The sequence below is a fragment of the Narcine bancroftii genome, chromosome 14, assembly GCF_036971445.1.
Source record: "Narcine bancroftii isolate sNarBan1 chromosome 14, sNarBan1.hap1, whole genome shotgun sequence".
NCBI classification, from domain to species: domain Eukaryota; kingdom Metazoa; phylum Chordata; class Chondrichthyes; order Torpediniformes; family Narcinidae; genus Narcine; species Narcine bancroftii.
Window position 1 is genome coordinate 63278227 of NC_091482.1, and position 26937 is coordinate 63305163.

The 26937-nt window shown below is 48.1% G+C and overlaps 1 protein-coding gene across 3 annotated transcripts in view; it reads left to right on the top strand.

Moving 5' to 3' along the window:
* LOC138749486 (transducin-like enhancer protein 3) overlaps positions 1–24030 on the top strand; it is a 69517-nt gene extending 45487 nt beyond the window's left edge. The window contains exons 9-21 of one of the 3 annotated variants that reach the window (XM_069910886.1): positions 1984–2103; positions 3685–3735; positions 5202–5344; positions 6994–7006; positions 8466–8598; positions 10523–10680; positions 10808–10884; positions 13213–13462; positions 14614–14861; positions 15827–15974; positions 17479–17629; positions 20078–20154; positions 21708–24030. In XM_069910886.1, coding sequence (XP_069766987.1) covers positions 1984–2103; positions 3685–3735; positions 5202–5344; positions 6994–7006; positions 8466–8598; positions 10523–10680; positions 10808–10884; positions 13213–13462; positions 14614–14861; positions 15827–15974; positions 17479–17629; positions 20078–20154; positions 21708–21815 — 1677 coding nt within the window. In that variant the 3' untranslated portion in view covers positions 21816–24030. Of the gene's footprint in view, positions 1–1983; positions 2104–3684; positions 3736–5201; positions 5345–6322; positions 6333–6993; positions 7007–8465; positions 8599–10522; positions 10696–10807; positions 10885–13212; positions 13463–14613; positions 14862–15826; positions 15975–17478; positions 17630–20077; positions 20155–21707 lie in introns of all 3 variants that reach the window. The other 2 variants (XM_069910885.1, XM_069910884.1) reach the window with 2 other exon arrangements.
* Positions 24031–26937: the final 2907 nt, after the last annotated feature.

Consider the following 26937-nt stretch of genomic DNA (forward strand, 5'->3'; position numbering starts at 1 on the left):
AACCTAGCTTTTAATCTGTGGCTCATTCGCTGCTTTCAGTGTGGGGGGGGGGGGGGGGGGGTTGGTGGCAGTATGTAATTGGAAATTCTTATTCATGACAACATGGGAGTATTCTATTTGGGATACACTGGCCTCCAACCACATATCAGGAGTTTATTTAAATATCTAGTGCAGTAAAAGCTGGATAATGCTGGCTCAGCACAGATTTTAGATTGCATTGCCCCTTTCCAAAGTGATGTGGTTCACGGCCACATCTCCTCTCCATCTCGTCTCATTCAGCTGGCTGCATTTGACCTATTTAAGTCAAAGTATGGAGCAGTACAGCACTGGGGCAGGCCCTTCTGCCCATAATGCCTGTGCTGAACATACTGCCCACTTTATGCTGAAGCTCTGCTTCTCGCATGTGATCCACATCCCTCCATACCCTGCATAGTCATCTGTCTATCTGGAAACCTTCTGAACACTATTGTTATCTGCTTCCACCACTACCCTGGGAGCCCCCTTCTGCCCACCACACTCTATGGGGGTGGGGAGGGGAGGCAAACTTTTCGCCCACAGCACCACCTCAGTAATCAGGATGGCTATGCTTTCAGGAGGCGGAGGAAGGCAAGGCAGCTGGCTCCATCTGGGCCAACATTTTACAGCAACGCAAGAGAGTCCTGTCTGGCTACATCATTGGTGCAGGACAGTGGCTGCAAGGGATCGGACTAGAAGTCCATAAAAAAATCATCAAAATGGCCGAGATGATCACTGGGGTCTCCCTTCCCTCCATTGACAACATTTACAGGGATTGCTGCTTATAGGGCTCAATGAAGACCCTTTCCATCCAACACGCAGCATCCTTGACCCTCAAAGAGAGTTACGGGATCATCAAAATCAGGACTCCAGGCTGGGAAGCAGCAGCTTCTTGCAGGCTGTGATTTCGCACTGGCTAACCAGTAGATTGGCTGTTCAGTGAACCGGTTCAGGAAGCTATTTTTGCCGTTCACACTGGACCACTGTTAACTGGTCCTCTGCATCATTTCACGCTCAGCACAAGGCATCCCCGGGGATAGGGAACTCTAACCTCCATCGGTGAGTCTGAATGACGCTTCGAGCGATGAGAGACCTGCCGAGATAAAGATCAATGTATTATCTTGTATTTAAGCAAAATTAATCATGCCTAATTATAACATAATTAAGATTTATGTATAGCAGTATGAGCCCTTCAGCTCCTGTTGTGCCGACCTATATAAACCTTTATAAATTTATAAAGGATTGTAGGAAAGAGCGATGGCGGACCTGCCCTCCCAGTTTATAACCTTCTTTTTAATCTTTTGTTTCCTTCAATATTCCTGCACTCACGCAAAAAAACGTCATCAGCACGTCACTACTTTGTCCCTGGATAGTCCATGTCCCTTTCACGCTGGGATATTCAGCACACGGGTGTCAGATGACCCCAGGATGATGCAACCTACAGAGGCAGTCCATCCCTGGCGTGACTTGACACTGTGCTGATTAAGGAGCTTTCACACTGGACCCTTAACCGGTAGATTGGCCGTTAATTACTGGGACAAGGTGCCAGAGTCGAAGGATAACCAATATCCTGTAACCAAGTAAATCAACGCAAAAAATTTATATTTATTTTAGTGTGTGCATGCGTGCCACAGCGCGGTCCGGAGAAATGCTGTTCGTGCCACAGCGCGGTCCGGAGAAATGCTGTTTCCTCTGGTGTGTATATGCAGACAGCTGGTAATAAACTTGAACATCACCTTTAAAGTCTCAAACACCCCCCCCCCCCCCCCAACCACTACTTTGGATTCCAGCTAATGGGGTTTTACTGGAGTGATTGTCTATTTTTGTGTATTTATTGTTTTTTTAATCTGATTTTACAAAACATTTGGTGAGCTGCAGCAATAAAGAATTTCCATGATTTAACATACTTGACAATAAACTTGTTTTCAGTACCTTGAACCTTATGCAAACTCTCTTATTCTCCTGCAGAATAATTCTGTCTCACCATCGGAGAGCCTAAGACAGAATGACAGGAACAACAGGGGCTCCTCTGACTATCTGGAAGCGAAGAAGCGAAAGGTAGAAGAGAAAGACTCTCTGAACAGATATGTAAGTCCTGCTCTCTCCTACCGCTGTTGAAGTGACACTTGGATGAATTCAAATCTCGTGAATTACAAAGTCCACATGAAGCTCTTCAGCCACCCATTGTGGTTTTTTGTGGTGGATTCATGGGTGAAAGCCTCTCATCCGAAGGGTCAAGGGCTCCCGAGCTCTCAGCCACTCCAGGTCCTTGAGCTGAAGCCTCCCAGTGTTATTTAACCTCCAGCTGACACTGTCCGCACATGGTGGGGGGGGTTTTGTGGGGGGGGGGGGGGAGGGGGGTTTGTGGGGGGGGGGGAGAGGGGGGTTTTGTGGGGGGGGGGAGAGGGGGGTTTTGTGGGGGGGGGGAGAGGGGGGTTTTGTGGGGGGGAAAGAGGGGGGTTTTGTGGGGGGGGAAAGAGGGGGGTTTTGTGGGGGGGGAAGAGGGGTGTTTTGTGGGGGTGAGGGGGGTTTTGTGGGGGGGGAGAGGGAGGTTTTGTGGGGGGGGAGAGGGAGGTTTTGTGGGGGGGGAGAGGGAGGTTTTGTGGGGGGGGGAGAGGGAGGTTTTGTGGGGGGGGAGAGGGAGGTTTTGTGGGGGGGGGAGAGGGAGGTTTTGTGGGGGGGGGAGAGGGAGGTTTTGTGGGGGGGGGAGAGGGAGGTTTTGTGGGGGGGGAGAGGGAGGTTTTGTGGGGGGGGAGAGGGAGGTTTTGTGGGGGGGGGAGGGGGGTTTTGTGGGGGGGGGGAGAGGGGGGGTTTTGTGGGGGGGGAGAGGGGGGTTTGTGGGGGGGTGGAGAGGGGGGTTTTGTGGGGGGGTGGAGAGGGGGGTTTTGTGGGGGGGTGGAGGAGGGGGGTTTTGTGGGGGGGTGGAGAGGGGGGTTTTGTGGGGGGGTGGAGAGGGGGGTTTTGTGGGGGGGTGGAGAGGGGGGGGTTTTGGTGGGGGGGTGGGGAGAGGGGGGTTTTGTGGGGGGGTGGGAGAGGGGGGTTTTGTGGGGGGGTGGGAGAGGGGGGTTTTGTGGGGGGGGTGGGAGAGGGGGGTTTTGTGGGGGGGTGGGAGAGGGGGGTTTTGTGGGGGGTGGAGAGGGGGGTTTGTGGGGGGGTGGGAGAGGGGGGTTTTGTGGGGGGTGGAGAGGGGGGTTTTGTGGGGGGTGGTGAGGGGGGTTTTGTGGGGGGTGGGAGAGGGGGTTTTGTGGGGGGGTGGAGAGGGGGGGTTTTGTGGGGGGGTGGGAGAGGGGGGTTTGTGGGGGGGGGGAGGAGGGGGGTTTTGTGGGGGGGGGAGAGGGGGGTTTTGTGGGGGGGGGGAGAGGGGGGTTTTGTGGGGGGGGGGGAGAGGGGGGGTTTTGTGGGGGGGGGGGAGAGGGGGGTTTTGTGGGGGGGGGGGATGTGTTTTGAAGAGTTGGAGTTCCCTTTGGTTTTCCTGCAATCGTCCTTCAACCAGTGGCATCTTCGAGGCAGGTTGGGTTGCTGTTTTGGTCTTGTGTGTGGGAAGTGGCGACCAGATTTAATTGACTTGCTGTGTATTGCAATCCCTCCAGCCATGTACCTTTGCTCTGTAAGAATAGATGAGGGTAGCTTCCTTTGGTTGAGAAGGCTGACTGCTCCTCTCCTTTCTAGGACAGTGATGGCGATAAGAGCGATGACCTGGTTGTAGATGTTTCCAACGAGGTAAGACAATCGCCTGAATTTCTGCCCAGCTTGGAAGAGTGCCGTGTTAGACACGTGTGAGGGAGTGCTGGAGTTGAGAGCAGGCTGCTGTTGCCGTCTGGTTCCTGTTGGGAGGTTTGAATTGCAATCGGAGACTGGTCTTGTCCTGTGAATCCCTTATTTACGTAGATTGTCTGCAGTCCCTCTTTCTTCCCCCACCCCAGACCCAAAACCAGCCAGGGAATTTACAAAAAAGGTGACGTGGTTCCCAAAATCCACCACAAATGAAGTTGACATTCACTGAGCTGGTGATCCACTGATTAGCTGAGGCCTCAGTGTAGTCAGTTATCGAGGTTTCTTTGACAGCTCCTCCCAATCCCTGAGGGCCACGCACCAGTGGTTGGGGATGTGAACACCCGTGGATTCCCTCAAAGGGGCACCCCTTTCTATATCGCCATACGCTGACTGTCATTGGGTTGGTCTACTCTCCACTAACCCTGCTGACACTCCTTCCCCACAAGGATTGTAGAATTTGAGGTCAGCCTGCCAACTACTTGAGTTAATTAGTGGTAGAAAGTCTGGTCTTGTCAGCAATGTCCATGTCCAATTAGCAAAACAATTCAATCGGGGTTCAATGATCTGCCTGTTCTCTCGGGGTGTGGGGGTGGAGGGGAGGGAGACAGGGTGGACATCACTGGGCGATAGATAATTTTTGAATGTAACATACTGCACTGTAACGGACCCTTTCGGCCTACAAGCCCGTGCCACCCAATTGACCTACACCCCCTGATACGTTTTGAACGCTGGAGTGAAACTGGAGCTCCTGGGGAAAACGTACAAGCTGCTTGCAGTCAGTGTAGGATTCAAATCCTGGTCCTGATTGCAGACGTTGTAACAGCTATGGCACCCATGTCGTCCGAAAGAAGAGATTTCCAGCACTTGGAATATTTATCTTTTCAATTTTCCTCCTTTGGTCTCCTTCATTTGTCCCTGAGTTTTTTTTTTTCCTTTCGTCCTCATTATGAGATCAACTGGCATTCGCTGGATCACCAGGGAGACGATTGTCATTAGCCCATAAACCTAGTCATTGTGTGTTCAATACCATCCCTAGCGCTCACCCCCCAGCCCACCTCCCACGTGGTTGCAGCCGCATCTTTTCTGCCAGAGATGGGGAGGGTTGGGGAGAGAGGAGAGGCCAACTTGCTCCTTCTGGAGATCTGAGTGGGTCACTTGTGATGTAGTGGTGGGGAGATGAACAGATGTCTGCTTTTCTTCCATGTGGGCCCCACTCTGAGGTCCATCTGCCTCTGGTCCAGGAGGTAATGCCTCGAGACCTTTGAACTTGCTCTGGTGTTGGAGGACATTGTGAAGAAAGCCATTGCTGTAACACTGTCCGGCATTTTCATTGTGGTAATGCCCCTGGAACGATCAGCCCCAGTGAATGCACGTGCCTGTATGCTAACTTGAGACTTGTTTTAAACATTTAGGATCCAGCCACTCCTCGGGTCAGCCCCGTGCACTCTCCCCGTGAGAACGGTTTGGACAAGCCTCGAGGGCTGAAGAAGGACGCGCCCAACAGCCCTGCTTCTGTGGCATCATCCAGCAGTACGCCATCGTCAAAAACAAAAGAGTTGGACATGTGAGTAGCAATATGGGTGGGATGTGTTTGCGGTATTAGTACCCCAAAGCATTGGAGTTTAGGTTGATCACCCAGAAACCATTGGGAAAGTGAATGGAAACATTAGCTACATTCAAACTGGCACCTTAACCCAGTAATTAGCCGCTAATCTATCGATTAACGTGCCAGTATGAACGCTTGCAAACCAACAGGCAGGTGTCAAATCGCCCTGGGGATGAACCGCTGAGGGAGGATATATCATTGCCAATTCATTTTGAATCAATGTACCGGTTAGCCCAGTGTGAACCTGACGGAATATACTGGGTCCGATTAGTATGACTGAGTTTGTTGTTGAGGAGTCTGATGGTGGAGTGGGAGCAGCTGTTCCTGAACCTGGGGGTGCGAGTCTTGTGGCACCGATGCTCTCTTCTCACTGCTACTATCAGGAAAGAGGTGTGTGCTGGGTGGTGTGGTTCCCCGATGATTGCTGCTGCTGCCCTCCAACGGCAGTGCTCCTTGTAGATGTTCTTGATAGTGGGAAGAGTTTTGCCTGTGATATCCTGGACTGCGTCCACTACCTTTTACATACTTTATACTTGGAGTTATTGGTGTCCCATACCAGACTGTGATGTAGCTGGTCAACACATCTTCCACCACACATCTGTAGAAATTTGACGGGGTTTCTGATGTCATACTAAACCCCCACAAACTCCTGAGGAAGGAGAGGTGCTTTCTTCATGATGTTGGCTCCAGGAAAGATCTTCTGAGATGCGAAGAACTTAAATTTGTTCGCCATCTCCACCTCTGATCACCCAGGATCATTGGATTGTACACATCTGGTTTTCCCCTTCCTGAAGTCAACAGTCGGCTCCTTGGTTACTAATTACAGAGCACCTATGGCATAGAGATTACTAAGGTGGTATGTGAATGGAAAGAAAAAGTTTGAAAACCACAGTACTAGAGAAAAAGGTCCACAGATTGGCCAAAGAGTATAGATCATGTCACTAAAACTTGCTCCAAGGATCTATTCCCTTAGATTCAGGCGACATGGTTTCAGATACAAAAGCAGAAAAAAAAACTCAGCAGCTTGGGGGGGGGGGGGTGGTGAGGGACGTGGAAGAAGAACAGGCAGTGCTTTAGCTTTTATTTTCGATTTCCATCATCTGCTGTTTTTTCCCCTCAATTTAGTTCCAGATAAAGAAAGCAAAAAAAAATCCTGCAGATGCTGAACTCTGAGAGAAATGCACAAAGTGCTGGAAACGCAGAGGGACCGGCAGCATTTATGGGGAGGAATGTTGACTGTTTCTCTTTTAGAGTTTACCAATGCATCCTGACTTCTGAATTTCCTAGCATTTTTTTTTCTTCTGCTTTGGAATAAGTGGTTGCTCTTTTGAGACTAGAGGAAGAATGTGTTGAGAATTGTGATTCTTTGGAATCCCACTAATGTAGCACAATAATGATTTGTATTTGAGACTAGAATTTTGGATGGTGGGGGGCCAGGTCGAAGGCTATGAAGAAGTGGAACAAAGCAATTATAGGTCGGGCAGTGACTGTGGAGGGAGCAAGGAGGTCACCAGAGAATGAAGGGAACAGAGGGCAGGAACAGGAAGTCTTGCCGATGGATTAAGGGGAGTTGTGTCTGGGGTGAATGCTGGATGTAGGAAGCCTGAACATGTAGCAAGTTAAACTTATTGTTTTAATAATTAAGACCTACAGCACGGTAACGGTCCCTTTCGGCCCATGAGCCCTTGCTCCCAATTGATCTACAACTCCCTGTACATTTTGAATGGTGGGAGGAAACCAGGGTTGGCTAGCCCGGAAGAAACCCACTCAGACACTGAGAACCTACAAACTCCTTAAAGACAGTGCTGGATTCGAACCCCAGTCACTGCTTTGTTACAGTTGTAGCTTGTGGGGAAAAGAAATGTTCACTAAAGCATTTGGGAGGGTGTTTGCCATCCAACACACCTCTTCAGGATTCTAAAATTGGAAAATTCTGTTGATGCCATTAGGCTGGAGGGCCAGATGGAAATTGAAGACTTGATCCTCTACTGTACATTTGACTGCCCTCTGCAGTGGAGAATGTCCAGGGCAGATGGATCGATGCGTAACTGGGAGCCTTCAGTGGCCTTTGGGGAAGATGCTTCCTGTGAGAATGCATCTGGAGATCCCCTCCTCTACTGACATGGAGCCATTCATGAGACAGTGACTCATTCGCTTGTGAATGTGAATTTGACTGGTTCGTAGCATGCAGTAGAATTCTTCTGTTTTGAGGTTCAGTGCAGCAGTAGAGGGAGCGGAGACGGAGTCTTGGAGGGATGGTGCGGTTGGCTTAGCGCACCGATATTATGGCACCAGTGACCTGGGTTTGAATCTCGTGCTGATTGTAAGCAGTTCATACATTCTGCGTGGGTTTCTCCCACTCTTTATAATGTACTGGGGTTGTACATTAATTTGAGTATTTTGGGGACATGGGCTCTTGGGACAGAAGGGACTATTACCATGCTGTATGTATAAATTAACTGATTGTATGAAAACTTGTAAGGATGTGAATGCTTTAATGAACATTTCTTTTTCCACAAGCTACAACTGTAACAGAGCCAGTGACTGGGTTTCGAATCCTGTGCTGTCTTTACGGGTTTGTAGGTTCTCCCTATGTCTGAGTGGGTTTCTTTTGGTCACTCTAGTTTCCTCCCACCATTCAAAATGTACGGGGGGGGGGGGGGTTGAAGATCAATTGGTGGCACGGGCTCGTGGGCTGAAAGGGCCTGTTACTGTGCTGTATGTTGAAATTTTTAAAAAAAATTAAATTTAAATTGCTGCATGTTCAGGCTTCCTACATCCAGCATTCACCCCACACACAACTCCCCTTAAATCCATCGGCACAACCTCCTGTTCCTTCACTCAGTTCCTTTCGCCCTCACTGTTTGCACTTCCTTGTGCTTTTGTGCTTCCTCGTTTATATAGTGTACATTTGACTGCCCTCTGGCAGTGGAGAATGTCCAGGGCAGATGGATCGATGCGTAACTGGGAGCCTTCAGTGGCCTTTGGGGAAGATGCTTCCTGTGAGAATGCATCTGGAGATGCATTATATATATATATATATATATAACTTTTTTTTTTTTTTTTGCAGAATGACAAATCATCAACACCTGGAATGAAGTCCAACACTCCCACACCCCGCAATGATGCTCCCACTCCAGGCACCAGTTCGACTCCAGGCCTGCGGTCAATAACGGGAAAGCCTCCAGGCATCGATTCACTAGGTAACTGCTCTGTGCTGCGTGAATGTCCCACAGCTGGATGCGTTGGTCACAACTCTTGGACCTTGTAGGCTCATTGAGCCACAACCAGCCCACCCGTGTTGAGCAAGTTTCCACCGGGATGATGCGGCTATTAGCGCTGCTGCCTCACCTCTTCAGGCACTGGGTTCCGTCCTGGTCTTAGCTGCTGTTACTGTGTGTGGATGTCTGCTTTCTCCAACAACCCAAGGACCAGTGGGTTGGTAGGTTAAATTATTCTTCTGCTGTTATCTACAGCAGCCATTCTCAATGGAGGCCCTACAGTTCCCCCCCCCCCCCCACCCCAGGGGCCACAGCACATTTAAGTAAAAGCCTTGTTTTCTTTTCACCTTGTGTAATATGTATTTTTAGTTTCTGAGCAGCTTGATTAGCGCAACACTGTTACAGTGCCAGCAATGGGGTTTGAATCCAGCGCCGTCTATTTGTATGTTCACCCTGTGTCTGTGTGGGTTTCCTCCAGTGCTCTGGATTCCTCCAAACCTTAGGTAAAATGTACAGGGGTTGTAGGTTAATTGGGTGGCAGGGGCAGAAAATGGCCTTTTACCTTGCTGTATGTCTGTGCCCAGAGGACCCCGAAATCCAACAGAAATAGAAATTCACCAAGACAAATGGTCTCTTAAACAAAAGTTACTTTTAATTCTCTTTAAACATGAAAACAGGATCAAACTTTATTACTATTAACAGCTTAACCTCACTTAATTCTAAGTGCACGTTTATGTAATGTGTGTGTAAATTCAGAAAAGTTCTTTGATTCACAGTGCCAATCTCACTTCTCACTCGACCCAAGTTCTCTGGTATCTTTCAGAATTTAACATTTACGAATCTTCACCAGGCTTTGGTGCTTAAATTACCACTCAGGAAGGTTCTTGTCAGTTTTCAGAGAGATTTGTTTGCTCGTTGGACACAAACTGATTCCTTCCAATCAGCCACTTCAGTGTCTTGCTGAAGAAACTTGCCTCATCAGGGTTTTCTAGATGATCAACTCTTTCCTCCTGCCATCAGAGTTCATTTTTGTTTCTCTTATTTCAAGTGGAACATTATACAGCAGCCATAACCACTTGTATGGACCACAAGGGCTTTGAATTTGGGGGGGGGGAGGGGGGGAAAGAGAGAGAGAGACAGAGGAAACCACATGACCTTCCTAGAACACAGACTGAGGCTCTGGACTTTATCTTGAGTCCGTTCATCTGTTTTCTTTACAAAACAATAATCCATTACTTTACAGCATGTCCAATTAACGCCTACTTGTGAAGTCTCTATAGGCATCCTTCAAAGTTTTTGCAAACTCAGACCACTTCTTGGGGATAGAAACAGATAGAAAGGTTGCTTTATCCGTGCTTCCCCTTCGCATTTGCATGAAGAAGTTAGACGTGTGTGAGAGATCACTCACCACCAGATTCAAGTTCCGTTTCTTTCCCACTGACATCAGACTCCTGAATTCAAGATTCCTTTATTTTCTTATGCAGAACATGTAATATTACATGAAATTGCCTCCTCCTGCTGAAGGCAGATATTAGTGTCACCTGGTGCCCTGTACAGTACAAGAGAAAGAATCCCTACAGAGTCGTTGAGTGTCTGGATTCACCTCCAGCGCTCCCATGTGATCACAAAATGATGTTCCCTTTGCTCGCAACCATCTGATCTCTTTTTGAACTGTACTAGGAGTGAGATGTCTGCTGAATGGGTCACAAAACAACCCCATCACTGTATTTTTTGATGCGTGTGCCAATGAACTTGGGGTTGTAGGGGTTGGGTTGTTGCCTCGGCAATGTCCACGTGAAGGAGGTCGCTGTTTATCCTGTGTTCAGAGGAGCCTTTGTTTGCGTGGTTTGTAAAAACTTTATCCGCTTCTTATCCCCCACCCCACCCGTTCTGGTTTATTTTTCAGCACCGGCTCTTCGTGCGCCGATCTCGCTGGCAGGCTCCTACGCTCCTTTTGCAATGCTGCCTCACCATGATATCAATGGCGCTCTGACCAGCCCCGGTCCATACTCCAGTCTGCACATCTCACCACAGATCAACGCTGCTGCCTATCGATCCCCCATGGTGAGCTTCGGAGGTGTACGTAACTTATATTTTCCTTCTTCCATTGCTCATTTGAAGTGGCGTGCACCTGCTGACGCAGCAGGCCACCGGCTGTAAACTGAATGGTTGTCTGCCTTTCCCTCACCAGGTTGGTTTTGATCCTCACTCCCACATGCGAGCTCCAGGACTCTCCGCCAGCTTGGCCTCCATTCCAGGTGGAAAGCCGTAAGTCTCCCTGATGCACATCCTCTGCTCAAACCTGCTTCCCTTAGAACAGCCAGAGGCATCCAGGCTCCAGCAGGAGGGTGGGGTGAGGGCCTCCTCGCGTGAGCTCTGTACTTGTAGTCTCTGCCAGAGTTGCTGAGATGTTGGAGCTAGCTACAAGGGATCTGATCCATGGGTGTACAGTTGACCAGAGTTTGGGTTGTCACAGAGGTGCTAGGAGGGCATACGTTGAACATTAGTAGAATTCCTGCAATTGCAAGGGCAGTAGATTCAATGGACCCAATTCTGAATAAGAAATAGGAACAGGAGTTGCCCATCCAGCCTGTCGATCTGATGGGCTCATCACTCACCTGCCTTTTCCCTATATCTCTCAATTCCCTGAAAAAAAAAATCTGTCCATCTTTGTCTTGTATATATTCACTGAGGTCTCCTCCACTGTTTCAATGGGAGTGAATTCCACAGATTCACCAGTCTCTGGGAAAAGCATTTCCTCTTCATCTCCGTCCTAAATGTACTACCCTGGATCTTGAGGCTGTGTCCTCTAATTCTAGTCTCCCCCCACCACCAATGGAAACAACTTGCATACCCCTATCTTATCTATGCTTTTCATCGTTTTATACATTTCTGGAAGTTGGAAAAACCTCACAAAGATTAGCGTATACAGAGCTGTTGTCATACCCACACTCCTGTTCGGCTCCGAATCATGGGTCCTCTACCGGCATCACCTACGGCTCCTATAACGCTTCCACCAGCGTTGTCTCCGCTCCATCCTCAACATTCATTGGAGTGACTTCATCCCTAACATCGAAGTACTCGAGATGGCAGAGGCCGACAGCATCGAATCCACGCTGCTGAAGATCAAACTGCGCTGGGTAGGTCACGTCTCCAGAATGCAGGACCATCGCCTTCCCAAGATCGTGTTGTATGGTGAGCTCTCCACTGGCCACCGTGACAGAGGTGCACAAAAGAAGAGGTACAAGGACTGCCTAAAGAAATCTCTTGGTGCCTGCCACATTGACCTCCGCCAGTGGGCTGATATCGCCTCAAACCATGCATCTTGGCGCCTCACAGTTCGGCGGGCAGCAACCTCCTTTGAAGAAGACCGCAGAGCCCACCTCACTGACAAAAGACAAAGGAGGAAAAACCCAACCCCAACCCCAACCCACCAATTTTCCCTTGCAACCGTGTCTGCCTGTCCCGCATCGGACTTGTCAGCCACAAACGAGCCTGCAGCTGACGTGGACGTTACCCCTCCATAAATCTTCGTCCGCGAAGCCAAAAGAAACATTTCTATAAGATCCCCTCTCAGTCTTCTAAATTCAAAGTGAGTAAAATTCCCACACGTTCAGCAGTTACTGTTACATAGTCCCAGGGAGTATTGAGTGCAGTTCTGGGCATCTAAATGATGGGAAGGATATCAATAAGATTGAGAGTGTACAGAGAAGATTTATTAGGATGTTCCCGGGTCTCCAGGAGTTGAGTTACAGGTAAGGACTTTATTCCTTGGAGTGAAGATAAGGGGAGATTTGATGGAGGTTTACAAGATTGAGAGATATAGACCGAGTGGATGTGAATAGGCTTTTTCCACTTAGATTGGGCAAGATAAATAAGGTCATAGTGTTAAGCTGAAGGGGGAAAGGTTTGGGGGAACATTAGGGAGAAGTTCTTCACTGAATGGTGGGAGTGTGGAATGAGCTGCCATCTGATTTGGTGAAGGTGGGCTTGATTGTGTGTTTTAAGAATAAATTGGATAGTTACATGGAAGGGAGAGGTCTGACGGGTTATGGAATGGGAGCAGGTCAATGGGACAAGGGAGATGATGGTCGGCACAGACGAGAGGGGCCAAATGGCCTGTTTTCTGTCCTGTAGCATTCAGTGGGTCAATTCCAACCAGTCTGTGTGGAGTTTTCATGTTCTCACTGTGGTTGTGGATCCCCCACCCTAGGTGCTCCAGTTTCCTCCCACATTCCACAGGCACTGTCGTAAGCTGACGACCAGCTGGAAATTCACCCTTTTGTGCAGGGGTTCCTTTGGGGGTGGGGGGAGCTTTTGGTGCAGGGAATTGCTTAAACCACCAGCATAAATCAAGAGGGGTGAATGGCCTCCTGCTATAAGATTATGGAGAATAATTGAGGATAGATGCATCAGTGAATGTGTACACAGTCGAGGGAAAGAGAGGGAGGATCTGGTTGGAGGATGGCCCAAACCGGCTTGTTTCCTGGATTCTCCGGACTTTTGGGGAGAACTGGTCACATCCTGTGATCGCGGTGGCGAGCAAACTGTTTCTTAATTTACCTGCTCTCTCTTCTCTCTCCCACCCCCGGCCAGTGCATATTCCTTTCACGTGAGTGCGGACGGACAAATGCAGCCAGTGCCCTTCCCTCCGGATGCTCTGATTGGGTCTGGGATTCCCCGGCACGCTCGGCAGATCAACACCTTGAGTCACGGTGAGGTGGTGTGCGCCGTCACCATCAGCAATCCCACCAGGCATGTTTACACGGGCGGCAAAGGCTGTGTGAAGATCTGGGACATCAGCCAGCCGGGCAGCAAGAGCCCAGTCTCCCAGTTGGACTGTCTGGTGAGTGGAGGCAGTGGCAGTGTGTGGGGTGTTGGTTGACTTCCAAACATCTCCAGGAGGCCATGGCTCTCAAATGCCTAGCTTTGGAGTTAGTGTAATGCTATCACAGTGCCAGTGGCCTGGGTTCAAATCCACAGCTGAATGTAATAAATTTGTAGGTTCTCCCACCTCCCCCATCTGCATGGGTTTTCTCCCATGTTTCGAATGTGTATGGTGTTGGTAGATAAATCGGTCACACGGGTGTATTTGGGCAGTGTGGGCATGTCGGCTGGGAAGGGCTTGTTACCATACTATATCACTAAAACTGATGTTGGTTCAGAGGGCAGAATTTTGGGCTGATGCCAACCCAATGAGGCCCCTTGGGATTGTGGTGACAGTTAAAAGAGGCTGTCCTGCTGGGGGAATTCGATGGGTCAAGCCCCAGAGGGAGAAACTGAACGATCAGTGTTTCTGGTCAGAACCCTTTGTCGGAAGGGAGCTGCTGTAATCGTCCTGGTTCTACTGGCCGTCTCCCCTCTATACTTGGCTCGATCAAGGGATCAGACTCTAAATGTCAACCACTCTTTCTCTCCAAAACACTGAGTTCCTCCGGCAGATTGTTTCTTTGCTCCAGGTTGCAGTCTCCTGTGTGCCTCGCTCAGCGGAAGTTTGGGAGCAGATGCCCCCTTCTCCATATCTAGCTTCACTGCAGAGCCTGGGCTCCACGTGTCAGTCGGTACAGAAACATTATGAGACAGTGCTTTGGGCCAGCCTGGGTCCAGCTTGGATATATTGGGGTTGTTAGTGGGACCTCTGACTACGGTGGGTTCTGACACCCCTAAAGCGAGTAAATCTGCTCACTCCGTGAGCTCGTGTGTCTGGACCACCAAAGTTGGGGAGTTGCTAGGAAGCTCTGTGGTATGAATCCACCAATGAAAAGGAGAGGCTTGCCTTTCTCTGCAGGGGACCCTGGTGTTTCAGCATTTCGGTAACCATCTGGGTGAAAGACACCATCTCTCCCTGTGCTGCACATGTCAGTACTTGGGTGTTGAATGGGGCTTGAATCCTTGAAGAGTAGACCATGAGAATGTGTCCACAGGTCTGTCCATCCCCCATCTAAATTGCGCTGATGCCTTGACTAACTCACTTTTACTACCACTTCTCCTTAACAGAACCGGGACAATTACATCCGCTCCTGCAAACTTCTACCCGATGGGCGAACGTTGATCGTCGGAGGGGAAGCAAGCACGCTAACGATATGGGACCTGGCCTCTCCCACGCCTCGAATAAAAGCTGAGCTCACGTCCTCTGCGCCAGCCTGCTACGCCCTAGCGATCAGCCCTGACGCTAAAGTCTGCTTCTCCTGCTGCAGTGATGGTAACATCGCTGTGTGGGATCTGCACAACCAGACTCTTGTAAGGTGAGGCTGTTGGCTGACATATCCTTCCTTCCTTTCCTGACTCCCTTTCCCCCAGCGCTGTCAGATCTCGCTTGAAGCATGTTCTCGTAGATCCCAGATCCCACACTGCTCCCTGCTGATGTGAAGTTGACGAATTCATTGAGATGTCCTTCCTGATACTGAGAAGGTGGCAACCAAACAGACATCAAAGTTCCCAATAGACATCAAAGTGCCAGTGACCGACTGATCCTGATGGGAGAGCAGAATCTTGTCCAGGAAAACCAGGGTCCCCTGCAGAAAAAGGTAGAGATCGCCCTCAGAAGGCAATCTCAAAATGTGCCATGGAATCTTGTCTGAGGAGACCCCTCGGGACCTTTGCTTATTCTCCCACAATGTGCTGCTAGCTCAGTACAGTAAAAGCCCAGAAATCCAGACTACCTGAGAATAAGGACTTCTTGAAAACTCAAATGTTTTAAATTCAGAGGGATTCTGTGCGCGCAGATGCGTAAACTCCACAGATGCACAGAAGACGTGGAAATAAACAAATAATTTTTTTAACTTGTTTTATTTTATACAAAAAATGATTCATTGATAAAATTATCAAAATTTACCTGATCACTTCTTTATTCTCCTTAAATTTGAATGTAAAAGTACTACCCAAGAATCTGGAAAATCCGAACTGACCCCAATCCCTGAGCAGTCCAGATTCAGGACTTCCTGTACCGGAGTGGGTGTGTTGGCATTGATCTCTGGCCCTATTCTCTGGAGTGGTACCCTGTGGGGATGCTCCTGCCTGGACAGGGCAGACATTCGCTATCTGTACTCTCGCCTTGGATTCTCGATGCCCAGTCCACTTCCTGTACTTGTGGCCTAAGAATCAAGGGAGAGGGATAATGGTCAACGGTCAATGGACTGCTGTTGTGTTGACAGATTGAGTGGAGAGGAAGGTGCCAGTTGTGACCAGATGTGTTTGTGGCTTTCTGCAGGCAGTTCCAAGGGCACACAGACGGAGCGAGTTGCATTGACATCTCGCATGATGGCACTAAGCTGTGGACAGGGGGCTTGGACAACACTGTGAGATCCTGGGATCTGAGAGAAGGAAGACAGCTCCAGCAACATGACTTCACCTCGCAGGTGGGTGGAGAAGTGCTAATTTGCTCTGGTCTTTGGTCACTCTTGGCCTGGGACCAATGGTTGAACCTCCTATCTTGGTGGGATGGGCTTTGCTCAATCTTAGATTTCACTGCCATGTGGCTGAATAGTTTCTTGGCTGTATTCTTACTCAAACTCTGTTGAACTCTTGTGAACATGCAAAAATAAATGTAGATGCTGCAAGTCTGAAATAAATCAGAAAATACCAGAATCCTCCAGCATGGGTGGAGAGAGAGACTACTCCACGTTTCCTGTCGTTGAACTTTCAGTCAGTGGAGGGTCACTGTTTAATGATGGGTCGTAAACTCGGATTCTCTCTCTGCATCTGCTGCATGTCCTCAGTCTTTCCCAATGTGTTCCAATTTATTTTTGTGAAACACAAAAGTGCAAATGCTGTGATTGTAGTAGAAACAGGCAAAAATGCCAGAGGAACTTGGCCGGTTTTTACCTCCATAGGAGGTAAAGATGTATTGCCAATGTTTTGGGCCTGAGCTCTCCTTCAAGGAATAAGCAAAAAAAGGCCGGAAATTTCAGAATAGAGACAGAGCTGGCTGGGGGAGGGGTCCAGACAGACAAAAGGAAGTGAATATAGAATTTGTCTGTGTGAAAGGGAACAGAAAGAAAGAGAGAGCTGGGGAAGGTGATGGAGGAAGAAGTAGGGCGGTTTATTGTAAGCCAGAGAAGTCTTTGTTAATACCATCTGGTTGGAGGGTACCCAGAGAGAAGATGAGGTGTTGTTCCTTCAATTTGTGTGTGGTCTCAGTCTCTCAATGCAGGAGACCATGGGCAGAAGTGTCAGCAAGGGAATGGGATTGGGAATTGGAATGGGTGGACACTGGGAGATCTACATTACTGCGGTGGACAGAGCCGAGGTGCTCAACAAAGCGATTGTCCAGTCTCTCCGATGTTGGGGAGCACTGAATGCTGCAGATCACAGTGAAATGTGGCTTCACTTGAAAGGACTGTTTGGGGTTCCTAAGGGTGGAAGTGTGGGTGCAGGTGGACGATTGAGGATGGAGGAGTGGACAAGGGAGCGGTCCCTGTATAAGGTGGAAAGTTTTTTTTTTGTTTACCTTGAATATAGGGCTGGTGCTCTGGGGGAAGAGCCATGTCAGAATAAACCCCTGTCCTGGTCTCATTGTATCAAATACCTTCAGGTTGATGCACAATTGAATTACTTGACTACTAACTCTCTAGTCATTAACTTGTCTTGACCCTGGACAAGCACAGGATGAGTTTGCAAGCAGTCTGGTTAAAATGAGGTGAATTGTTGACTAGATGACTTTCTCGTGAGGATATGTTCGGCACACTGTCCTATGCTTAGTTTGGGTCGATCCAAAAATATCACCTCTAAGACACCTGCTGAGTTTCTCCAACATTGTATTTTTTACTTAAACCACAGTGTCTACAAATTTTCATCCTTTACACCTTTTGTCTGTTGGTCTGTCTTGCGTATTATATGGATTTGCTCTGTGGCCCTCTACAGATCTTCTCGCTGGGATATTGCCCGACTGGTGAGTGGCTAGCAGTGGGAATGGAGAGCAGCAATGTGGAAGTATTACATCACACCAAACCGGACAAATATCAGCTTCATTTACACGAGAGCTGTGTCCTGTCACTGAAGTTTGCTTACTGTGGTAAGTGGAGATGGAGTTGAAGTGCATTTGGGTTGGGGTAATCTTTGCTGGAACAGTCACAGCCCCAAGTTCTCCCTCCTCTCCGATATATCATGAGCACCTGAAAATGTTCAGTGACACTCAAACTGGTGGTGTTGTCTCCCACTGGCAATTCCCAGACCCCCCCCCCCCCCCAAAGCCTCATTCATGGTGGGCTGCTTGCAATGCGACCTGCTATGAATCTTGGTCTGCCCAGCAGTGTAGAAGTCTGCAGTGAGGGGCAAATTAAGCCATTACTGGCTCTGACCTCTTGCTCACTCAAGTAGGCAGCCAATATCATAAAGGACATCCATCTCACTGGTCACAGCCTCCTCTCACTGCAACCTTTGGGCAGAAGACCAGCACCTCTCAAGAACAGTTCTTCCCCCACCCCCAAAAAACTACTGGGCTCTTGAATTTCCCTTTTCTACCCTAACCGTAAACTAGTCCACAACCTAGGATATGTCTGCATGGTTTATTTTCTTTGCACTAATTGCAACTGTTTATATATATCAATCCTTTTTCTCGTGATAATTTAGACTCTTAATTGGTGTGCCGTTCAGAGCATCTGCATTGTACTTGTGTGTTTAACAATAAACTCTCAAGTTTTCCCAAGGAGCAGTGTTGAGGCCATGTGCCAGTCACATACTTGAATCCCAGCACAGCTCCACTGCCCAGTTTATTGACTGTGGGGGGTGGGGGGGGGGGGGGCAGAGTGGTAAGAGAAAGACTGCTGCTTCCTCTCTCCCTAACACCTGACTTTCCCTCAAAGGGGGGAGTATCCATGCTGCTCTCTGCAGCCCTACTCCAGCTGAGTGATGCAGGGACCTGTGCCTGACGTCACCAGGCTCTAATTGCCTACAGGGTGTGTTGCTCCAGGTGCCCGTGCAGTGGCAGCTGCATCCTCCTTCCAAATCTCGTCCCAATGAATGGGCTTGAGGTGGTGTTGGCGCTGATGCTTCACCTGGACGTCACCTGTAGCCCCACTGGTTTCTCCCTTGAAGGCGGCTGCAATCCTTGTTGCGATATAGGAGCAGAAGTAGACCCATCAAATTGGCTCCACTATTCTAAATGTGAGCTGATCCATCCTCCCACTCCCTGGCCTTCTCCCCTCTTCTCTGTGGACTTTCCCTGAGGTAGAAACGTCCCTGCATCTGGTTGGTTGAGTAGAAGCACTCAGTGCATCAGATGGGCGAGTCAGAAACTGTTAACGCTCAGGTTCATGGACTTTGTTAGAAATCAAAGCTGTTTGAAAGGGGAAGGGTTGGAGAGCCTGGACTGAATGATACAAGGGGTATATGGTGTCGGTTGGGAGGGGTGGTCCAAGCTAGTCAACTTGGCTCGTATGGCTGAAAGAGGTGTGAACCAGGAAGTTGAAAAGGGAGAAGAAATCTTGTCTGCTCTTCAGTGGGCTTTTATCACCTTCTGTCCCCTGGTAATTCATCTGTTTACCCTCTTCGACTGGTAGTAAAACATTCCATAAACATGCACAAAAGCAGATTGAATTGTGGTGATGACTGGTTGTTTTTAAGGTCCAGCATCTTGCTCAGTGCCTGATGCGACGTTTCTTCTGTACTGCATTGTGTCCAGTGTCAAAACATCTGATCTACCCCGGGCTTGGGATGGATCCATGTCCTGCAACATGTTGAGCTCAGCAGCTGAATACTTTTGCTCCTCCATTTTTCCTCCTCGAATGCCAATTGAAATTTACACAAGTTGAGTGCTTGAACGAATTTGTTCTAAGTTTACTTCTTGAATTTTAATTCAACTGTTTTATTTATCACCATTGCCGAACTCTTAATTTGGGAATGAGAGTTTGTTATCATGTAAATGGGTACAATATATAGATACAGTGATATATTTGCTTGCTGTAACAACACAGGTATGTAAAACACAAATAAACATGAATTAAATGAAGGCACAGCTACAAGGGGAGGAGATGTGAATATACAGCAGTTGTGGTACAGAGTTTTCAGCGCCGATGGGGTCAGTAGATCTTTGGCAGTCCTCGATTACGGCTGCAGTGAAGGCTGTTTAGGGAGATTCAGCAGCTTAATGGCTGATGGGGGAAACCACTGTTCTTGAACCTAGAGGAGCCAGACCAGGTAGGGTTCCACGCTCCCTGGGGTGCAGGGCCAGAGTTCCAACCCCCACTCTCTGGGCCCGAAGCTGGGATTCCACAAACACCCTTCCCCTCGGAAGGCCCAAGGCCAGGGCACTGCACCCTCTCCTTGCCTCTGGGTGCGGTTCTTCCAACGCACCCCACCCCCGAGGGTGGAGCTTCACCTCTCAGCATCCTGTCTCTGCTTTGCTCTGTGGGTTAGGTTTGATTACTGGGGCTGTGGCCAGAAGAACGACTGCAAGCAGCATCACGTCAATCACGAGCCCATCCTTTGGCTGAAATGAAACTTTGTGAATTTGTGTTTTTAGGTAAGTGGTTTGTCAGCACTGGTAAGGATAACCTCCTGAATGCCTGGAGGACACCATATGGTGCCAGTATATTCCAGGTAAGAGGCTTGCCAAAGCTTTTCGAATCACGAGTCTCCATTTCTACATTGTTCTACTATAGAATTTGAATTGGTCTCCAGCCTTAACAAGGTGCGAGGCTCCTCCCCTGCCCCCCCCCCCCCCCAAACCCACGGCTGTCACGAATCAGGTTAATCTCCAAAGGGCTGGTCTTTGAGGGCTTCAGTCACACCCCCACCAACTTTGGGGCTTTAGTGATTCCAGTAGCCTCTCTCCTGCCAATTATTGCCCATCTTGCCTTTCCCTGTTCTGGATGAGTTTTTATAGTAGAAGTCCTCATATCCAGACTGCTTGGGATTTTCCAGATTCTCAGGCAGTACAATTCAAATTTAATGAGAATAAAGAGAAGAACAAGTAAATTTTGATAGCTTATTAGCAAAATATTGATTTGTTAATTTCCACTACTTCTGCGTGTCTGTGGCACGTACACGCACACAAAAGCTTGCTACAGTTGAAGATTGGTCTGGATTTTTGGACTTCTGCTCTACAGTCACAGCCTCTGCAGACTTTCGCCTTTCACCCCACATCCAGGTTGCAGGCAACCCTGAAAGATCTCCTGATCCCAACGATTCTGCGTGGACACTTTGCCCTGTTGGCGTGTGTGGGTTTTAGACAGCCCTTTGCCAGTTGTTGTGTGCAATGAATTCCCTCTCCTCAGACTGTGATTCTAGTGATTTGCCAACTGACCCACTTTGGAAAGGCGTTGTCCATTCCCTCTGAGGCAAACGAAACCTGGGGTGTGTTGCCCACTTATTCTGTGTTTCACATGCCTCAGTAAGGTGGGGGAAGGAATAAATCACTTGCCCAAGCAAAGCTTCTTGGGTAGAACATTGAAGAGTGCATGGGAACAGGCCCTTTAGCGCACCATGGCAGTGCTGACCACAATACCAAGTTAAATGAATCCCATCTACCTCTGGATAATCCCATCTGCCTCTGGATCTCCTCATTGGCTGTCTAAATGCTGCTATTTTGTATTTGCATCCACAACCCCTGCCATTCAGGCACCTACTAATCTGTTTTTGGAGGGGGGGGTAAGAAATGTCATTTAAAAGCTTTTGTGCACCCCCATACACAATCCTCCTAGTATTTGACATTTCCAATCTGGGAGAAACCTTCTCTCTACTCTGGTAAAAACATGAAGCTGGAGAAACCCAGCTGGTCAAACCGTGGACTTCATAGAGCAAAGATGAAGATACAGAACCAATGTTGGCTTTAGCTTTTGATCTCTGCTCTATAAATTACACGGTTTGACCTGCTGAGTTTCTCCAGTATTGTTTTTACTTCAGCCACGATGTCTGTGACTTATGCATTTTACTTCCATCTACTCCACCAATGCCTGCAATTTACAGAACGTGGAGCAGTACAGCCCTGGGAAAAGCCCTTTCACCCGCAATATCTGCACAGACCATGGTGCCAATTTTAAACCCATCCCATCTGTCTGCATGTTTTCCTCTGTTCCGCACCTCTCCTTCCACCTGTCCAAGCACCTCTTAAACATTGCTCTCATGTTTTTGTTTTATTCTTCCATTTCCAGTCAAAGGAATCGTCGTCAGTGTTGAGCTGTGATATCTCGGCTGATGACAAGTATATTGTCACTGGGTCTGGTGACAAGAAAGCAACAGTCTACGAAGTCATCTACTGAGGAGAGAGGGAAAACCACAATGGCTCGTTAGACGGCGATGTCCAGGCATGGCTCGAAATCCAGCTTTTGTACTGAAAAGTCAACCCAATGAGTGGTTTACGAGAGACTGTTTGGGATATTCGAGGCTTGCTTCAAGTCTGAGTCGATGAGTCTCCTTGCAGCTCTGAGGCAGGCTGGGAGTGTGCTCTGTTTGAATCGGAGGTGTTTGAGATTTCTTGAAGGCCCGATCAGGCCTCCTTTCTCTGAACCTTTTCATGGTGAATCTTGTGGATTGGCGCCACTGCGTGCAGACGTTTTAGGACTCCAGCGTGAACCAGTGGCTTCTCGTGAACACTGTGCTGTAAATATCGGGCGGTCGGGTGCTTCTGCACGGTGCCCTAAGACCGTAGTGCCAGCTTCCATGGAGCGCCCTGTGGGGTTTGAACGGTCTCCCTGGAAAATAGAAACGAGTTTCTGAAATTGGAAGGGGATTTCAGAGGGAATTGGCACGGTTGGTCTCCACAGGAATACGCGTTCCTACCCGTGGACATTGGATCTTCAATCTCGCTTTTGCGGCTACCATTCTGGTGCAAGGACTGGAGCGGTGGATACGTGGCACAACGTTGGACAGACTGCTCAGGGAATCTGCAGAACTGTGGCATGCTTTGCATTTTGCCTCCCTGTACATCAAAGCAGAAGGAGGGGGGTGGGGGGAGTTCATCGGAGCCTGCCATTGGAGGACTTGTGCTTTTCAGAAGAGATTTATTTTTTAAGAATTTCCCCCCTCCCCCGACCCCTTCCTTTTGCCTCAATTAGTTTCTCTGCCTCATCTGGTCTCTGTTTAGCTTCAGTCTGATCTGTTCTGTACATGTGTCCAAATCTCAGATAGCTAGTGGTGCTGTGTTCCTGCAAAAAGTCTTGATTTTATTTTTACTTTTTAACATTTCAGCTGGAAGAGTAAAATTTATACAAAGTTCCACAGTGTCTTTCTATCTTTGGTTGGACCCGGTTCATAATTTCAAAAGGCAGTGAGAATTAGGCTGGGTGCTGTCAGGAGTCTACCTGCCCCATGAGATATCCATTCATCTGACCTCCCTATTCCCTCTCCCTGGGGCCTTTTGACTGTTTATAATGTTCGTTTGAGGGGGTAAAAAAAAACTGATATTTCCTCTTGTGCAAGAATTATACTTGAATTCTGAAAGTCTTTGCAATGCTCTTCAGGACAGTGGAGATCGATTCTCGTTGAGAGAGATCATAGATTACCAGGCTGGGGTGAATGCTGAGTGTACTGTTAGTGAAAGATGGAGCAGGCTTGAGGGGTTCCCTCCTGCTCTCAGTTTGAGTGTCTTCGACCTTCACTGAGGGGAACTTTCTCCTGTGAGGCCATTCTCCATCTTAGCGATGGGTTTCTCACAAAGATTACTCTAAACAGGAGTAGGTAATTCAGGAAAAGAGTGGGTGATGCAGAAGTTGGCCAGTGCACTGTGGGCTTGGTACCACACACTATTCTGGAGAATATGATCTGCAGAGTGCTTCCCACTGAACCACCGACGACACTTCTAAAGATTCGATGAGGTCCTGCATAAGAGACCTTCACATAGAGGGGGAATTGAGGGTGATGGGGGAAATAGGTGGGTTAAGTGGAGATGAGTCCATGGCTAGATCAGCCATGAATGGTGGAGCAAACCTGGTGGCCAGATTCCTGCTCCTGTGTGATGGAGAGAAAACCTCTTACACCAGCCACAACAACCTGCGTGGGTCTGCAATAGTAAAGTCAAGCTCGATGATTGGATCCGAAGAGGAATATTTGAATTTTTCTTTCTCCCTCCCACTCCTTCATACCCCCACTTATTCATCCACTTTCCTGTCAACAGCCCTCTGGTCAGGCAAAAACCACTTCATTTTCCCTGTCCCTATCCATACTCTGGTTTTTGAGTTTTCTCAGCACATCAACAATTTGACCACCGTTCTATCCACAACTCAGCTCCCAGGATAAAGGCAGAATTTGTTTTGGATTTAATTTTCTAATACTCTGCTCAAACTTATCTAATGATAAAGAAAGTCTCAACTAAGCAGAAACCTACATGACTGTGCCTGATGTCTGAGTTGGGCCACGAGGTATCCGTTCTTGAAATTTTTGACACCAGATATGTATCAACTTTGCGATGACAGATGATGTACAGTTGTTAATAATTCAATAAAAGTTTTTTTTTAAAAAAAGGGAATTGTACGAGAACCACAGTGTGGTTTTAATGGATTTTTGTATAAGGGTTTGGTTCTAGAGTGATGAAGGCTGGATCACTTATTTGTGTTGACATGATCTACTGTCACACCTCTGACCTAACCATCAGACTCCCACACTGGGGGAGCCGAAGGTTTCACGGTTTCTCCTTGCATCGATAGTGTGACTAGATTCAGAGGACTGGAATGGATTCAAGTTGCTCATTTCTGGCAGGCAAACATGACCCCATCCTTGAGTCTGATTGCTGATATCAGCAAGAGTCTGGCAGAAGGAAGCCAGGTTCGAACCAGCCAAGGACATGGCAGACTAACTTTGTCACTCAGAATATTACCGATCTCTGGAGTTCTCGCATGGAGTCCATGCCGACTGTTCACTGGTCCCACCCCAACACATTATTCTCCCCACATTCCCACCAACTCCCCTCGACATTGTGCCGCACCCAATACCCTTCGCCCAATAGACGGAAGTAAGATGTAAGGCATAGTGGTTAGTGCAACATCTTTATAGTGCCAGCGATTGGGTCCAGGATTTGACGAAGGAGTTGGTACGTTCTTCCTGTGCCTGTGTGCGTTTTTCTCAGGGGTTCCAGTTTCCTCTCACCGTTTTTAAAAAGTACTGGGCGTCTAAATTGGGTGGCATGGTCTTGTGGGCCAAAATGGCCTGTTGTTACTGTTCCCTCTAAGCTATGTGTGTGCGTGCACATATGGTTTGCAACCAATGCACAAGGCAATGAATGTGTGCACAAAAGGTTGGTTACCTAGTTCAAACCATAGAATAAAGTCTTAATTAAATACGTTACTTTGTAGAATGATGTTATATTAAAACATGTCAATAGTTTGATTTACCATGAGAGAATTTTGGCACAACCACAACCTATCTTGAAACAATTTGGAGTTCACATTTGAACAACTCACATACTAGTGTCACAGGAAAAACAATTTGCACAACGCAAGATTTTTGTACACTCTGACTACTAAAAATTAGAGGGATTGTTGCCTGTTGCCATGCTATGTCTTTTTTTAAATATTAAAGTAGGCCACTCAGCCCATCGGGTCTGCTCTGCCACTCAATTGAGCTGATCCTTATCACTCAGCCCTAGTGGGATGTGGGAGAAAGCTGGATCCTCTTGGGGAACCCGTGGTTGCAGGATGAAGGTGCGAGGTTAGTGTGCAGCACCAGGATTGAACCAGGGTCACCAGTGTTTGGAGGCAGTAGCCATACCACCGTGCTGCCTGCACTTTGAGTACTTTGGAGGCACGGAGAGATTTAACAGCAAGCAATGCAAGGGCAAATGATGAGAAGCAGGAGAGACTCGATGGGCCAGGAAATATCAATGGAGAGAAATGGTCAGTCAATGTTTCAGATGGGACCCTTTATAGAGACTTGGAGGAAAATGTTTTCAAAGTGGACAATGCTTGATGAGAACTTTTGATGGATTAGTAAAGCAGATTGAAGGGTTGGGGATCAAGTAAACCAGCCAAGGACATGGCAGAGGATTGGACTCCCAAGGTTCTGGACAACTAGACTTGTCTTGGGGTCCTGTTTGTGGATTGTTCAATTGTGTTAATGCATTAACATTTTTATTGTTCGTGAACAGAGAAAACCAAACCAACAAAGGGTTAAGTGGCTTCCAGTTGGGTAGTGTTGGTTACCTTTGTTTTGAGACACGAATTAAATCGTAGCTGGGAAATTTATCCAAGGTTATGGTCAAGATATTGCAAAAACTGGTTCACTGGGTGGATCAGGATATAGGGTCTTGACCTGAAATGTCGACTATCCCTCCACAGATCCTGGTCGAACCACTGAGTTCGTCTAGCAGTTTGTTTATTTTCTCCCCCCACCAAATTCCAGTATCTGCCATATCCATCAGGTTGATTTTTTTTTTGCCCCCACTCTGAACTGTACCTGACTCGAGACCCACCATGGGTATCGCTCCCTAGGTCATGAGCCAGCTTAGGCCTGAGCACGAAATGCTGCCGTTGCCACCACTGACACGGTCCATGGATGGAAACTTGAACATCTGCCATGTAACCCTGATGCAGACTCTCGACCTATAAGCTCTGCCTCCACAGGTCCTGTCCGACCTGTTAAGTTCCTTTAGCAGTTTGTTTCTTGGTCCATATCCCAGCATCAGTGGGGTCGTGTGGGTGCAATATGAGCGTGCTGTCTTCAAGAGAAACCTGGGAAACTGATGGAATCAAGGTTTGATGTCACCTGCTTAAAAAGTGTTTCTGTACGGTCCCTTTGTAAAAGGAGCCGACGCCATTTTATTTGCTAGGTGAAGTGAGCAAGGTGAAATTGACACTGGGTTGGAGCAGAGGCGTGTTACAGCTGGTGCAGGACCTGTGTGAATTTGATTCTGCTGAAAAATTCAAATAAAGATTATTAAAAGTGGCCATGTGTTTAAAAACAAAAGGCCTCAAAAGTGGTGACCTTGACCCTCCGAGACTCTTGTCAAAGCCCATCTGGTTCACTCCTGGCAAGGACATCTGCTGCCTTTACGTATGTGACTCTAGGCTCACCAATGTGGAAACTCCAAAATCCACTTGGAGAGCCCTTCATTTCCAGGGCCCTGAGAGACTGGCAATAAATGAGGCCAGCCCTTCCCCCAAACAATAATGTCCCTGTATAGATATAGTTTTTAAACCTATCTTTTAGACTCCTGATTGACCACCCTGGAACATTGCTTGGTTTGAGTTTATAGTCAGTTCTAATCACTCTGGTTCTGCTCCTTGCCAGAATAAAATGGGTGTCCCACAGTTTCTTCAAGGTAAACATGAGGATGTCTCATCTCATCAATTCTAAGAGTTCTGTTATTCTCCCTGCTCAGCATCTTTCTCTTCCTCCTGTATTCTCCCATTACCTAGTAACCTGTGCTTCTCTTCCCCCACCCCCCTCACC